The following is a 17,731-nucleotide window of genomic DNA, read 5'->3' as shown; positions in this document are numbered from 1 at the left end:
CTAACTGGCAAGCTAGGATTGATATTATTAGTGTCTTGTGTTTATTCATTTCTTCACCAGGGTCTTTGACATTTCGCTGCTGTACTGTTCACTTCAGCTTTACGTTTGATTTCTGACATTGTATATTGTAATGGCAGAGATATTAGGATATTTAAGGGGCTGCAGTGGCGGCTACAGCTGTGGGGGGCAATACTTTGGTGAAATGTCCTGGACCCTGGAAAAGAGACTGTGTAGACTGGGTAAGCAATTAAAGGTTACTGGCCGAGAGTCATTGGGCAGCTGGGTAAAGGTGGATGTTGATATTCAGTGCCAATTATGCAACCTGTTCAGCCATGTCTATATGCTCTTTTTTCATGCTGTTAATAGAGGGGGAAAAATAAACTTTAATCAATAAACTGATCAAAGAAGCATTGTCTATGGAGCCATAATCTGATCCTGTAGTGTAGCTGCAGTTTGCACATTTCATGTATTCTCAGCCAGATTTGGTTTAGAGCACAGCCAATATTTAGCATAAGTAGATTTAAATTCACACACTGGTGATGGCGAGCTACATTGTAGCCACAGCCACCCTGGGGCGCACTGACAGAGGCGAGGCTGCCGGACACTGGCACCACCGGGCCCTCTGACCACCACCAGTAGGCAACAGGTGAAGTGTCTTGCCCAAGGACACAACGACTGAAACTGTCGGAGCCAGGGCTCGAACCGGCAACCTTCCAATTATAAGACGAACTGTCAACTCTTGAGTCACGATTCAGTCATCCACCCATGTGTGTGAATGACTGAATGTGTAAAGCACTTTGGAGTCCTTAGGGGACTAGTAAAGCGCTATACAAATACAGGCCAACAAAATTTTGTTTGAATTCTGCAATTGAAGACATGCTCAGTTATTTATGAACATGGTCTTTGTTTAAAGCAAGAAATGGATTTGTAACATGGGGGTGCATATCTCATTCTGAAAAAACTTTAACAACTAATAAGTGTTACCCAAAGCCAATCACCATCATCCAAAGCATCAGTATGGCTCTTCTTTGGAAAGACATGAATTATTAAGCACAAGGGATATTGTGTAATTGTAATTGTGTAATTTTTTTTTTTTTTTTGTCTTTGAACCCTTTTATAGCCGACAGGTATTGAAGACACGTTTTCTTAGAGGATGAAAGTTGGCATTGCGATGGTGAAAGAAGAAGACATCATCGATGTGTTGGTTGTCCTTGAGGCGGCAGTAATCCTGTCTAATCTGAGGAATGTCTCAAGTGCCATTTCCATGCTGATGGGCCTTCTTTTTGCCCTCAACATAGACTATCCAAAGGAACTTAAGGACATCTTTGAAGTCATTCAGAACATCCTAATGAACATTGATGGAAGGCAGTGCATCTCACTAGTGCATGGTCTAAGAAACAGACTCTTGCAGAAAGCCATGCAGAACTGTAATTGTATGCTCACAGCATACAATTGCCTTAGTGTTAAGGACAGTTTTTATTTTACTGTTTGTTTTTTTATTCTTGCAAGTTCTCATTCTCACTTTTGTATGTCACTAAATGACTACACTTTACATTCCAGATTAGACAATTTGTTCATGGTTTAAGAAGCTTATGTGAACAACAATATAATGGTGGACTTTGCAGATGCTTATCTCATGCAAGTCAGTAGTTTTTCCTTTATTTTGCAATTGAGCAGACTCAAACTGATGTTTCTGAAATATCCATCTTATCAAATGTTTCAGAAGCATGCGCTCATTTTCAGAGATATTGGTTCTGTGGAATTTGTTGCAATTGTAAACGAAGACACATACAAGAGTTTGATGTCTTAGTTGTTATAAACTGATCTTTACTGTCACTTATCAAAAGTTTTGTACTATTTTAATATTTCAAGTTTTATGCTAACAGGTGTGACTGAGCACAATGAAGTTTAAAAATTTTGCAAATGTAAAGAATAACTTTTCTAAAATAGCAAGTGTCCCGTTGATACATTACATTAATGCAGACTTTATGTTGTTACTTCACAAGAATCACTACTGCTCCTAGAGTATTGGTCAGAATTTAATCTTCACCCAAACTGGGCTCAAGACCAAGTTCAAATTTATTGTTTCACAGGGAGCAGCCTTTGAGTTTTGATGGATTGTGAGCCTGATGAGCTACGTCACTGATTTTTCTGTTTCTCAGATGACTAAGATGGCACAATAAATGGTGAATGTTGGGTGCTCATGAGTAATTGTCTTGTCATGTTCTTAAAACAAACTTTCTGTATGAAATGATCAGATACACTTTAATGGAATCTGTGGGTTTTTATTTTTTTTTCTGTAAACAACAGAAAATTAATTTAAAGGAATGTAGATATTTAAACCTGAGATCTAAGATAAACCTAACAGGTAGTTTTGCTTAAATGGATGTTAGAAAGCTAAAAAAAAAAAAAAAAAAAAAACTTAAGATGTTCAATACACATTTTTCTTTACATCCAGTCAATCAACTCTGATAATTAAAATGAAACTGATTTACAAGTTCACTCAGCTACCTTAAGGAGATCAGTTAATTAATAAACTTAAATCAACTTAGCTAACAGATTATGTTAGTTAAGCTAAAATAGATTCCTAAGTTAAAAGAACTACTAAAGTATTTGAATTAACTAAAAAACCCAAGTCAACTGAACTAGGACAAGAGTTTAAACAATAGATTATTTTAATTTAGCTGAAAGGGTTTTCCCAAGTAAAAATGACAATTAAAGGAGTTGAACTGACTAACAAATCTCAGTCAACTAAACTAAGACGAAAGTTTAGACAACATGTGATTTTTCATTAAGATAACAATTGGTTGTGTTATAAGAACAAACTCTATTTCTTGACTTAACTTAAAATTTTAAGGCAGCCCTTTACCTCATATTTTTAAGTTGAAACAACAAGTTATATTTTACAGTGCACTGGCTCCCGTTGCTCGAACAGTCTTTGCAGCATATTATAAGTGCTGTTCCAGCGGGTACCCACCTCCTGTATTAGTTTGAGTTGAGGCTTCCTTAGTTGTTCCTGCACCACTGAAAGCCTCTCCTTACAAAATACAATTAAAAAAGCATACATTAGATTGTCAAGGGAGCAGAACTATACACATAAGTAGCATTAAAGAAACTGTAATTAAGCCACTTAAGAACTTACCTTTGCAGTGGCACTACTCCTGAAATATCCCACAATCTTCCTGGACTTGACTCGGATGTCAGAGACCTCAGGGGTCTGGTCAAGGGCCTTCTTCACCACTAAGTTCAGGGTGTGAGCTATGCATATGGCATGTTTGAGTCGTAGCTCCCTTGCACAAGCCCCCATATTGGCAGCCCCGCTGTCACGGGTTGCCGCGACATGCCAAGTGGGAATAAATTAGGACCCAAAAAGCGGCAGCTCTGGTGCAGGTGAGTATTTATTAAACGAGAGTGGAGACAAACAAAAGAGGCGAGGGTGAGCATGAACTACAAAAACCTAAACTGAGACAACTAACAGAACTAACCGGAAACCAAGAAGCTGGGGAGCATGAGGAAAAACACAGAGAGACGAACGGAGACTGAAGGGAAACAGCACAGACGAACCAGCAACGAGGACGGGTGAACACACACAATAAATACACACCAGTAATCAGGGGGATGGGAAACACCTGGGAGACATAACAGCTGATAAGGCAGGGGGGATGTAAACAGGACACACTGACATAAGACAAAGACCTTCAAAATAAAACAGGAACACATACACGTAAAGACACAGACTAACCACAGGAATGCACGGCAGAAAAGCATGAACACAAACCGAGGAGGAACAGAAACCATATAAGGACCCAGGATCATGACACCCATCTGTTACTAGCAGGGCTCTAGACTAACTTTTTGCCATGGGCGCACCGGTACGCCTAACTTTAAAAATTTAGGCGTACCGGCACAAAAGTTAGGCGCAATCAATTTTTCAACTGCATTGCTTAACACCGCAGTTTTACATATGCACCTTCTTTGGGGGGGAAGTCCATACAGACAATATTCATTTCTAAATTATTAACTAACAATCTTGTGCTTAAAGTGCTTTGTCAATATTGTAGAAAAAACTTAATCATCATCTTGGCTCCTCTGACGACCTGTTTGCTGCTGCCTGCTGCTGAAAGGCAGTGGGGAGAGGGGACACTTGGCAGTGCATTTATTGGAGCATATAACGTGTTTTCTGGATACACTGCTGCTTTTTCAGCATTCAAAGATTGATGGCACCGTGTAAGAGCACTGGCTATAAATCTCAGATGGATCAGTCCTTAACTTAACACAAAAGTTATTAATCGTTCTTTTCATCTTTTCTTATTACCCACAGCTACATCCATTTCTGTCAGGCCTAGGCTGCTCACTAGGGCTGGGCATCATCACTGATTTCTATAATCCATTCGATTCCGGTTCACAAAGTCCTGTTTCGACTCAACTTAGCCTCAGACAGTCAGAAATATCATAATTCTGATAATTTATCAGTACTGATACACATGAGACTTCATCAGAACTGTGAACATCACAGCAGATGCCTTTGTGTCAAAGTAACTGAGAATAAAACACAGAAAAACATGAAGGAGATTTTCCTGGTCTGGCTTTTTATAGCAGATAACCTTAAAAATATTCTGCAATATTCTGCAATTTTGCATAATTTTAGGAAATTTAAATTTCTTCAGTATTGAACAGCAGAAATTAGGCTTTCTTGTCAGAGGTCATTTACATGAAAAAAGAAAAAGACAGCGCTGTAAACAACAGTAGACTGGTGGGTAATAAGCGAATGTGTTCTGTCCTTATTGTGCGTCCCTTTGCCCAACTTGACAGACAGCTAACGGTTTCAATGAACATAGGAGGCGGAAGTAAGTTTGAGGCTTTTTACTTCGTCAGTAGTTCAATGATTTACATCCTTTTCTTCCCGTAAAACTAAAAACAAACACAAAGTAAATGTCACAATAGTCTTTTCCTTTTAACTCACACTTCTAGGATATGAACTATACTGTTATATAGTATGTGTAATCAACAGCAATTCAGTATTGATCGCAATACAACTTAGCGAGTTTAGCTTCCTCAAAGATAAACATAACAGATGAAATAACTGGTTTCTAAACAAATCTCTGTAATAGAAATGCACCAAATAAACTTGTAAACATGTTGTACATTAATACTCACAAGCAATAACTCTCCAAGGCAGAAATGTTTTAAAGAGCATCTAAGGCGACAAACAGCATATTCTGCAGGCTAACAAGCGCCCAGCTTCCTGTTTCCTCTACCCACAGGAACACAGAAAAACCCCACCAAAATATAAGCTTGTGAGTATTCCCACTATGACCAGCAGAGGGTGCTGAAGAGAAAGAACCTATGCATGTCATAACAGAATGAATAATGCAGAAAACAGATTTGAGACAGGAAACTGTTCTTGAAGTACACACAGAGAGCTGTGCATGAAGTATACATTTTATCTTTGTGGAAGCAAAACAGCAAAAATCAGAGGGAATTCATGACGACATTTATCAAATGTGAAGCGCAGTTTGCTGCTTCTTTTGCTGCTGACTCTGTGAATTTTGGTTGAAGAGAGACAAAACCTGCAGCTCAGAATCAGCGCAAAAAAGACGTAAACATAGAGCGGACGGTGGGCTCAGTGAGCTCCGACAGCGTTTCAGTCTACGGGCCATCGGGTGAGAAAGCCGAGAAAGTCAAAGCTGATTCTGATGCGTCGGGTCCGCTCTGTGTTTACGGCTGATATCCAGAAATCCTACCAGTGGCTGGACAAAGCTGGACTGAAAGACAGCACAGAGGCACTAATCATGGCAGCACAAGAACAAGCTCTGAGTACAAGATCCATAGAGGCTGGGGTCTATCACACCAAGCAAGACCCCAGGTGCAGGCTGTGTAAAGGGCGATCGTGGCTCAAGAGTTTGGAGTTCGCCTTGTAATCGGAAGGTTGCCGGTTCGAGCCTCGGCTTGGACAGTCTCGGTCGTTGTGTCCTTGGGCAAGACACTTCACCTACCGCCTACTGGTGGTGGCCAGAAGGGCCGATGGCGCGATATGGCAGCCTCGCGTAGCTTGCCTCCACCAGTGTGTGAATGGGTGGGTGACTGGGTATGTAAAGCGCTTTGGGGTCCTTAGGCGGGTCTAGTAAAAGCGCTGTACAAATACAGGCCATTTACCATTTGATTGATTGAATCTTTATTTTGAACATGTAAAAAAAAAAGTAAAACAACATAGAATTCAAAGAGACAAATAAACAAAGCAAAACAAAAGGAAAACGAGCAACCACAACTACAAATAACTTTCATGTTCAAAAAGGAGCAGGAAGAAGCATAAGCTTATTTAATCCCACCCCTTTTCCACTATGTAGTAATGAATAGACTACAGAAATACCTCCTTGCAATTACATTGTATGCTATGTGTATTTTTTTTAATTTATTTATTAATTTATATATATATAAATATATATATATACACATACATACATACACATATACATATTTATATATATACATACACATATACACATTTATATATATACATACACATATACATGTATATATATATACACATATACACATATATACGCCTATACATACATATGTTTCTATCTATCCATACCTACGTATATACACATACACACATATACACATTTTCAATAACCCCAGTAACACCTCAAAGGATACACAACCTACAGATATATATACCCATACCAACATACCCGTGCCCCCGCACACACATGAAAATATTGGACAAGAACACCCTATCAAATCTCTACCTCCTCCCTGTACCCTGTAAAAACCATATCCTTAAACCGCTTTTTAAAATTAAAAGCATCTGTGCTAAGTATAACCTGGAAGTCCCGAGGTCAAAATGGGAGATGCCCCCAAGGGTGATGGAGAATGATCCTGTGGGACTTCCAGATACAGACGGACAAAATGGTGGTGGCTAACCAACCGGACATAGTGGTGGTAGAAAAACAGAAGAAGACGGCCGTAGTGATCGATGGAGTGGTTCCGAATGACACCAATATCAGGAAGAAGGAACACGAGAAGCTGGAGAAATACCAAGGACTCAGAGAAGAGCTCGAGAGGATGTGGAGGGTGAAGGTAACGGTGGTCCCCGTGGTAATCGGAGCACTAGGTGCGGTGACTCCCAAGCTAGGCGAGTGGCTCCAGCAGATCCCGGGAACAACATCGGAGATCTCTGTCCAGAAGAGCGCAGTCCTGGGAACAGCTAAGATACTGGGCAGGACCCTCAAGCTCCCAGGCCTCTTGTAGGGGACCCGAGCTTGAAGAATATATAGATATATATTCTTATATATATATATAGTGTGCAACCCAGATAAAACTATTAATTTCAGCATTGCCAGCTCTCTTTCTTTTTTTCTGTTATTTTCTTTTTCTTTAATACTCGTGGCAGTTCACACAGATTGTTTAAAAGGTGCATAGATCGCACCTTTGGCAGTTTCCTGTTGAGCTTTTCCAAATAAAGATGCCATCTTTATAGAATTCAGCAGTGAGGGTGTCTGATTCTTTTTACACTGCAGAGTCACTTCATGACCCTCCATCATAGTCCAGTATCACAGAATCTGTGCTAAGAATTTCTCTTAAATCTCTTCTCTTATCCATTATTTCATGATAATGCATAATAAATCATAGTTTAGGATGAACACACAATATGGACAAGATAACTGGATTGCCTGTACATTACAGCCATGGGAACTGATCGGCCATAGAAACCTACACTGCACACCATAAGTAGTTTCATTGGTCTTCCTCTTTGTTGTATATTGTACAAAGTGTTTTGAGTACTGAAGTACAGTAGAAAACCATTATATCAGAAAGAGTCTATTTACTATTCACAATCGCAAAATCATATAGTATAGGAGATTTTACTACTACCTTGTAAATCTTCCTTTTCACTTTGACAAAAAACAAAATATGCTTAAATATGTGCAAAGGAAATTACAGGCCACTTGCAATATAGATTTAATTATACATTTACATAAAAATATTCAAGCAAACAATAACCGAAAAAGGAATAGGCTGAAGCCATATGGCTTGTAATTATCCTATCCTTTACCCCATAGGAATAATCAAATACCTACCCAAGAAAATAAATAACATTAATAAATAAGTTATATAACAATTTGAAAAATGTTTTATGTTCCCTAAAAAGTTGGACAGAGCTACAGACCCATGACAGGCTTAACACGTCAAACATAACCTGTCATTTTATTAACTGCACAAGTAGCTGGTCATAGCTGCTAGCTAACTTGATGTTGCACACACAAGACTCTCATTTGTTTCAATTCATCAGTTGCCACAAGACAACTTACCAACGTGTACATAATAAGCTAATACGCCTGTGTGCTACAGACTACACCTACTTACTGGTTTTGTCGCATCAGTCTGTGTCTCTGAGTTCATTTTTGTTTCTCCTACAACTCTGCACCACTAAGAAGGCAAGTAAATACACATGCTCTTTGCGAGCTCGTTCCGGCTCATAACCAGTGCGCTTTGCTGTCAAGGGCGATCATTGGTTAATGGGAGTCATGTGACTGATGCAAGCCAGATCATTTTATCTGGCAAAACTGTGATTAATAGTTAAGTATTATTGTTGAGATGCACATACAGGACTGTGCATGTACATACAAATTTAAAAAATTTAAAAAGAAATTAATATATATATATTTTTTTTAAAAACCCTGAAACGAGACCCAGGAAGTGGTTACAGGAAGAGAGTGATAGATTGTCTGAAGCAGTTAGAACAGGACAATGCTATTGACCGTATGTCATACCACAGGTTATACCCAGGGAAATCTACACTACATGGTTTACCAAAGTTACATAAACAGGGTGTACCTTTAAGATCAATTGTCTGTATGATCAACTCGGTCACCTATAACTCTCAAAGGCTGGGCCTGTGATCCAGCATTTTGAGTTTATTGCTATATTTGTCTTTCTATGGCATATTAAAAGGAAGTTTAGTTCTTGTAGTATTATCAGGTTGCTTTGAGTTGTAGGTCTAGTTCAGGTTATTCTATGTATTCTGAGTTATGGATCTGTTCCTGTTTACCTCATGGTCTCATCCTCAGTGTCTTATTTTTAGTTATGCCTGTGGTAAGTCTCCCAAGTTTTTTAGTGTGTCTAATCTGTCATGTTTCATGTCTGTCATGTGTTTTCTTGTTGTCAAGTTCGGGTCATGTCTGCGTCTTATGGTTCCTGTTTTACTTTGAAGGGGTCTTGTGTTCTGTGTTCATTGTTTTAGGTTCACGTTTTTTCCTGTGATGTCATCACGCCACATGGTCATAGGGACACATGTATCAGCTGTGTCCCCATGTGTTTCCCGTCCCCTCATCACCTCCTGTGTATTTAAATGTCACAACCTTTCCTCAAAATGAAATACTGACATTACAGAATGTATGGTTTTATACTAAAATGGCAGAGAGGATAAAAAAAATGTGGTTTTAATGGAAGTTAATGGGGCATTTTTTTTTACATGTAGGTGTCAAGAAGGAGTATTCTGCACTACAAAAACAAAATAATGCAGTGAAATCAGTTTTGTTGCTGATGGTTGTCCAAAACTTTAATCACCACCAATGTCCCATTCATATACTGTTTAGTATATCAAGTCAAGTGGTTTTTATTGTCATTTCAGCCATGTACAGTGGTACAGTACAGAGTGAAATGAGACAGCATTCCTCCTTTTTGGAAAAGAAATTATTTAAAAGCTTGCCAAAATATATCTAAAGACTGCACATAGGATTGTCCAGGTTGAAAGATTTTAGAAGAACAATCTCAGTCCACAGGCTAAAACACAAAGGCTCTCTGGCCTTAAGTACTAATTGCCTGGGTACCATGCAGAAACAGCTCTACACAGAGGTGCTACATAAGGCTGGAAAGAGGGTAGGACGCCCACACAGGCAACACAGCCAGTAAACTCTAAATGCTGTCATATGCCATATCAAACAAGGTACAGATCAATGATTAACAGATGAGGTCATTTCAGTGGACTTTGACAGACAAGCTGACTGCATCCTGTGACTGTGTGAGGCAAGTAGGCTTTAATAATACTTTAAATTTCATTTAAAATGATCAATAGGGAAATGATTGGTTGCATAAAATGTTTTTAATCATTTGTTCAATCTGTCCAAACCTTTTAGTCTGTTGTTTGTTTTCTACATCTGACCGAGTGAATAATGACTTATGGAGTGTCACGGTCCTGGGTCGGTGACCCAGTGTTTTGACTTTTGTTTTATTATTATTATTAATCCATGATTTCATGGTGGTTTATGAATGTTTTGGTTTCTGTTTTGTATGTCATGTCACTGTTGTCTCTGTGCTCCGTGTTCCCTTTGTTCAGTGTGAAGTCCTTGCCTCTGTTGTGTGTTTCCTGTTTTACTTTGACGGTCCCTTGACCCATGTCCCATGTCAGTGTTTCTAGTTTTGCGTCTCCCCGGTCTCGCCTGTTTAATTAGTGTCGGCTGTGTTTCCCTCCTGGCCCTCATTCCCTAGTTTACTCCTTGTATTTATTGTCCGTGTTTTCCTCCGAGTATAAGTACCCTTATACTTGCCTGTGTGTTCTGTTCACATTTTTTTCGGTTTGGTTTTATTTTGACTCGTGCAAGCAATAAAGCTGAGATTTTTTGAGTTTAAGTTTTACATCCTGGAGTCTGCTTCTGGTTCCTCCCTTCCTGCCTTCTGCACACAGACCTTGAAAGGAGGATGCAAACGTATTTGAAGTCATGTCATATGATCTTGTGACTGGAGAGCTAGGGAAAAGTAGCTCTCCAGTCACATTTGTAAAGAAAACAATTTTCACTAGCAGTCAGAAACTAATGTGTACACTTATGTCTGCATTTTTAATTTTGTTAAACACGAACAAAATTATAGCAGAAGTGCTGCCATGCGTCTGGCCAGAAAAACATTTGTTTTCAATTTGTTTATTTGGTAGTTGACACACACACAATGACACAATGACAGTTGCCTCAATATGTTTTATATGTCTACAATTGTGATGTGAAAAGCCAAATCATAATTGTTTATAGTGATTATTTGTATGATTAATGTGCAGTTTATTTATGATTTTTTCCCATATTTTTAATTTCAGTCTTCAAACTTCTACAATGTTTTGCCTGAAGGATGGACATTGCTGTAAAATGCCACTTGGGGCCATCTGTGTCTTTCTTTTTCATCACTCTGTTTTTTTCTTTCAGTTTTGTGGAGGTAAATAAGTCTTATGTTTATGAAGTTACACAAATTATACAAAACATCGAAGTTTATTAATTACAGAGATATTTATGTTATTGATCAGCCGTTTAATCTATGTCATAGAGTAAAACAGTAATTTTAAAAGAGTTACATCACCTGGGCTTCTGAACCCTTTTTTTAACATGTTTAACACATATTTGTAATTTTCTTTTAGTTGTGTCTCAGGTGGTTGGTCCATCTGACCCAGTTGTGGCAATAGTTGGTGATGACACTGTGTTACCCTGTCATCTGGATCCTGCTGTGAATGCTGCTGATATGACAGTAGAGTGGACACGATCTGACCTCACACCCAGATTTGTGCATGTTTGGCGTGACGGCGTGGAGCTTGTGAATAAAAAAAATGAAGCCTATATGGAAAGAACATCACTACCCATTAACAATCTGAAGCTCGGAGACATTTCACTAAAACTCTCCAAAGTGAAACTGTCAGATAGGGGATCATACAAATGCTTCATTCCTGCCCTTAGTGGACAAGCCAGTGTTGATCTTGTTGTTGGTAAGTGGAGATATCGTCCTTGTACGGAAAGCTCAAAATGATATCTAATGTTGGAAATCATCAGTCATTATTTAGTTTAGAAAAAGTACAATGTTAGTAGCAAAAAAATCACAAGGGTCAAATAAAAATGTTATGCTGCACTATTATTCAACACATATATGCAAAAGAACAAAACAAACAAACAGAAAAGAACAAAAGAACAAAAAACCCATAAAATCAAACCGATACCAATGTGTATTTAGCGTAGAGTCAATATTTGTGCTCAAAATGATGACAAACTGTAAAAAACAATCTGCGCATCATCACTGAAAGGGAAAATTATTAATTTCAATTTTTAGATGAAGTGTTTTCTCAGCTAAAAGACACACTGTGGCCTCTGTATTCTATTTTACAAAGTGAGCCAATATATAAATGAATTTCCACATAAACATTTTGCTCTCGTTTTTTTTTTTTTTTTTGCATTCTGTTGTTTCATTACATATATATTGAATCCATTCAAAATTATTGTTAACAATTAAAACAAGTGAATCCTTGTTGTTGCTCTCAGCATTAGTACTGGAATAAATTTAGGAAAGGTTCACTCATAAATTAAAGATAGCTTATAGTAATAAGTCAAAGACAGCTGTAATGAATGCAATCAATATCAATATCAAAAGTGGTGTAATGTCGTATTTTGTTTTATTGTAGTTAATGTTGGTAAGGTGGCACCATTCATCGAATGGAAGTACAAAGGTAGCTGATAAGCAGTTTTAGACAATGTGTTAGGTTCAACATTAAAACCAGTTAATTAAAAGGGTCTTGGTGCTAATTGCCTGGTCAGGAGAGATTGATCTATTGTTTGGGCTGTCCTTTTGTGCCTGAGACAGGGATATATAGGCAGGAAATCATTTGGCTTCTGATGGTTGTGGCATGGCCATTTGAGGACAGGGCTTGTTGTATCCAATTCAATTCAATTCAATTTTATTTATATAGCGCCAAATCACAACAACAGTCGCCTCAAGGCGCTTTATATTTTACAGTAAATCGTACAATAATAGATACAGAGAAAAACCCAACAATCATATGTCCCCCTATGAGCAAGCACTTTGGCAACAGTGGGAAAAAAAACTCCCTTTTAACAGGAAGAAACCTCCAGCAGAACCAGGCTCAGGGAGAGGCGGCCACGTTGCGACCGGTTGGGGTGAGAGAAGGAAAACAGGATAAAGATATGCTGTGGAAGAGAGACAGAGATTAATAGTAGGTACGATTCAATGCAGAGAGGTCTATTAACACATAGTGAGTGAGAAAAGTGACTGGAAAGGAAAACTCAATGCATCATGGGAATCCCCGGCAGCCTACGTCTATTGCAGCATAACTAAGGGAGGATTCAGGGTCACCTGGTCCAGCCCTAACTATATGCTTTAGCAAAAAGGAAAGTTTTAAGCCTAATCTTTAAATACTCTAGGAACAACAAGTAGGCCTCTAATAGGGTGATATGGCACTACAAGGTCATTAAGATAAGATGGGGCCTGATTATTTAAGACCTTGTATGTGAGGAGCAGGATTTTGAATTCAATTCTGGATTTAACAGGAAGCCAATGAAGGGAAGCCAAAACAGGAGAAATATGCTCTCTCTTTCTAGTCCCTGTCAGTACTCTTGCTGCAGCATTTTGGATTAGCTGAAGACTTTTCAGTGAGTTTTTAGGACATCCTGATAATAATGAATTACAGTAGTCCAGCCTGGAAGTAATAAATGCATGAACTAGTTTTTCAGCGTCACTCTGAGACAGGATATTTCTAATTTTAGAGATGTTGAGCAAATGGAAGAAAGCAGTCTTACATATTTGTTTAATATGTGCGTTGAAGGACATGTCCTGGTCAAAAATGACTCCAAGGTTCCTCACAGCATTACTGGAGGCCAAGGTAATGCCCTAAGATTTTCAGGGCCGAGTACAATAACCTCAGTTTTATCTGAATTAAGAAACAGAAAGTTAGCGGCCATCCAGGTCTTTATGTCTTTAAGACATTCCTGCAGTTTAACTAATTGGTGTGTGTTATCTGGCTTCCTGGAAAGATAGAGTTGCGTGTCATCTGCATAGAAGTGAAAATTTATGCTATGTCTTCTAATGATACTGCCTAAAGGAAGAATGTATACTGTATGATCGTGGTTTAAGAGTTGGGAGTTTGCCTTGTAATCGGAAGGTTGCCGGTTCGAGTCCTGGCTTGGACAGTCTTGGTCCTCACCCGTTGCCTACTGCTGGTGGTCAGAGGGCTCGGTGGCACCAGTGTCCGGCAGCCTCGCCTCTGTCAGTGCGCCCCAGGATGGTTGTGGCTGCAATGTAGCTTGCCATCACCAGTGTGTGAATGGGTGGATGACTGGATGTGTAAAGCGCTTTGGGGTCCTTAGGGACTAGTAAAACTCTATACCAGGGGTAGGCAATCTTTTTGATGGCGAGTGCCATTTAAAATTTCCTCAGAAGTCAGTGTGCCATATGATTGCATTAGCAATAAATTTAATAACGCTCTATATTAACAGTTACACATTATATAGAACCACTTTATAGAATTATATTTGTTTGCAAATGTTGGCAGCTATCAGCGAATAGTTATCAGCTATCTTGAAACAAAAAAAAGACACTTTTTATTCATAACAAGAACTCCATAACAGCAAATGAACTGTACAACAGAAAATACAAATGCTGTTTCTGGTCTCCTCACAACAATGATAAGAAAAATAAACTGGGCCAATATGCTATGTTTGTTAATACAGAGATACACATGTTAATATGATCTCTGGTCTCCCACTCAGAGACACAGGTCTCCGAGTGTCCAACATTCAGACAGCTACCTAAGGACACTCATGTGAGAGAAAATCTGCTCACACAGATATGTGGAGCCAAATACTGTCAATAAGGCCTCTGCAATGTTCTGAAGACAGTTAAACTTGTCAGGTAGTGATGTCCAGCAGGTGAAAATGCAAGCTCCATGAACATGCATAGCTGTAGAGTCCAGCTGCTTCGATGTCACATTATTTGGCATTAACTCAGCCAGTTAATGTGAGACAAAACTAGCTGCTTATTAAAGATTTCTGGTTTGATCAGAAAATAAAACATTGGTCCATACACCTGAAAGTTCCAGAAATGCATTGTGTCTCGAGTCTACGGATGCAATTTGACTAAAAACCGGGCCCCCAGATATTAAAGCCATAAAGCCTTTGAATGAAAACAAACGCTGTTGTGACAGTGATGTACACTGTCTTGTTGGTAAATGTATGATTTCTATTCATTTTACGTCAGATAAAAACTTTGGTTGTAAGCTTTAGATAATTATTTAATAACAGCCAGACATTTTGAATGAGAATAAGAAAGTATTTCTTTGTGCTCCCCTTTCCCTGTTAATGCCCTACCTGGGCCCCTGGCAAAACTAATAAGCTAGACCTGCCCCTGCACAGTTACCAGCTGTCAGCTACGTAGAAAAGGATCCTGGTGTTATTTGTCTCTCAGAAACAGTTCATAACTTCCCTTCAACTCATTCATGTCACCTAAAAGGTAAACCTGTTTCTCCATCACCTGTTCAGCTCTGATGATTGGCAACTCTACTAACTAACCTTATGAATAAAATAAAGTTCACTATCAATAAAATCATAGCACCCGCCCAGCAGTATATAAATTCCGTCATGCTAGCTAGTACGCAGTACGAGTTATTGTAACTGACTGTAAAAAGTCAGCACAACGAAAATAAACTCCACCTAAACTTGGTTTATATCTGACCCCGACAGACTGCAGGTCATAACCTTTTACCTGAAGTTCAGTTCACCTGACGCTCCGACCGGCGGCTGCCTCGGGTCTCTCCTCCTCCTGCCTCCCCTTCCCTCATCCACCTGCTGGCCTCCACCACTTGTTAATTTTACTGAATCTGTGGAAGCTCCGCCATAGTCACCACCAAACAACTGAGTTATTTTTACACACTGACCAGCGTCTGGTCAGTCCACCACCACCAAAAAAAATAATAATAATAATAATCGGGCCACCGAGCAAATGCCCTTATGCCCAATGGCCAGTCCAGCTATGGTCGTGCGTGCCATCAGTGCGTGCCTAGGGTTGCCGACCCCTGCTCTATACAAATACAGGCCATTTCATGTAAACAGAATTGGTCCTAGCACTGAACCCTGTGAAACTCCATAATTAACCTCAGTGGGTGAAGAGGACTCTCCATTTACATATACAAATTGGAGTCTATTAGATAGATATAATACAAACCACTGGAGCGCAATAGCTGTAATACCTACAGCTAATAGAATATTATGGTCAGCAGTATTGAACGCAGCACTGAGGTCTAGCAGGACAAGCACAGAGATGAGTCCACTGTCAGAGGCCATAAGAAGATCATTTGTAACTTTCACTAAAGCTGTTTCTGTGCTGTGATGAGCTCTGAAACCTGACTGAAACTCTTCAAATAAGCCATTCCTCTGCAGATGATCTGTTAGCTGTTTGACAACTACTCTTTCAAGGATTTTTGATATGAAAGGAAGGTTGGAGATTGGCCTATAATTAGTAGTTTTGTAGGAATGGGGTCTAAAAGACACGTTGATGGTTTGGAGGAAGTAATTATTGAAGTTAACTCAGAAAGATCAATTGGAGAAAAAGAGTCTAACTTAACATTGATGGTACTAAAAGTAGCTGTAGATAATATCACATCTGTGGGATGATTATTGGTAATTTTTTCTCTAATGATAAAAATTTTATTTGTGAATAAGTTCATGAAGTCATTACTAGTTAATGTTAAAGATATGGTTGGCTCAACAGTGCTCTGACTTTTTGTCAGAGCACTTTTTGCCATGTGCTTGATCATAGGGAGTCATCTGATTCTTGTTTTTTTCTCTTTATTATTGAAAGGTCTGTACCTTGCAATATAAAGCACCTTGATTTGACTGCTCTTGTGATTTGGCACTATATAAGCAAAGCTGAATTGAACTGACATAAAAATAAAGCAGTCGGGAGTGCATTACAACTGCTTGATTGTTTATATGTTAAAGAAGCCCCTAAATGAATGTCAGTACCTTATGTATTGACAGCAAGGCATTATAGAAGTCAGTGTTTTTCATGTCACTATTCAGTGGTTCAAATATGATTGGTGTAAAAGTAGTCAATACATTTCCCAGAATTTTAACCTTGGCTCTTTGGTGACTGTAACTGGTAGTAACACTAATGTGTTTTCTCTTTTCCTAATCATTAGGTGTAGTTTCATCACTTATCATCACTGTAATGAGGAACAGTGAGGACAGTAGTAAAGTGGTGTTACAGTGTGAGTCTGCAGGCTGGTATCCAGAGCCTGAGCTGCTGTGGTTGGACGGTGAGGGAAACCTCCTCTCTGCTGGACCTACAGAGACCCTCAGAGGTCCTGATGACCTCTATACTGTCAGCAGCAGAGTGACTGTGGAGAAGAGACACAGCAACAACATCACCTGCAGAGTCCAACAGAGGAACACCAACCAGAGCAGAGAGACACACATACATGTTCCAGGTAAAAAAGTTATTTAGTAATATTTTTTGTTTGTTTGTTTGTAAAATTGCTACAGGCTACTTGTTAATATTCTGTGTGTTCTCATTACAGGTGATTTATTTAATCCTCCATGTAGTTCTGCTGGTCACATCATCATAAGTGTTGTTGTGACGGTCCTGCTTATTCTTGCAGTTGTCTCTGTTGTCTGGAAATATTGTTCTAAACATCAAGGTACAATTTTTTGACTAAAAATTAAAATAAAGTGACAAAAACAATCATCAATTGTTTATTAAAGAAAGACAAAATAATGTATTTCTGTCAAATTAAATGATTTTTTTTGTACAACAGGAAGAAACACAAAAATGTCCACTGATCACAGAGAGCATCAGCCCCTCACTGAGAAAAAAAAAGAAGCACTGCATCACACAGAAGATGGTACTGACACCTTCGACTTTGATATGGAACAAGAAAACTTCAACACTTGGTTTAAAGAAGGAGAGG

General features: G+C 38.9%; 1 protein-coding gene across 1 annotated transcript; it reads left to right on the top strand.

Annotated features, from left to right (window-relative positions):
* The first annotated feature begins 6,915 nt into the window (after window positions 1-6,915).
* On the top strand, window positions 6,916-17,389 carry LOC134623797 (butyrophilin subfamily 2 member A2-like). The gene is made up of 5 exons (XM_065470203.1): window positions 6,916-7,073; window positions 11,199-11,208; window positions 11,419-11,749; window positions 16,964-17,251; window positions 17,367-17,389. The coding sequence occupies exons 1-5, from the start codon at window positions 6,916-6,918 to the stop codon at window positions 17,387-17,389; spliced, it is 810 nt and encodes a 269-aa protein (XP_065326275.1).
* The last annotated feature ends 342 nt before the right edge of the window (window positions 17,390-17,731 follow it).

This window comes from Pelmatolapia mariae, linkage group LG3_W, assembly GCF_036321145.2.
Source record: "Pelmatolapia mariae isolate MD_Pm_ZW linkage group LG3_W, Pm_UMD_F_2, whole genome shotgun sequence".
Lineage (NCBI taxonomy): Eukaryota > Metazoa > Chordata > Actinopteri > Cichliformes > Cichlidae > Pelmatolapia > Pelmatolapia mariae.
Note: the sequence above shows the minus strand (reverse complement) of the source record. Positions and strands in the feature narration are given on the sequence as shown.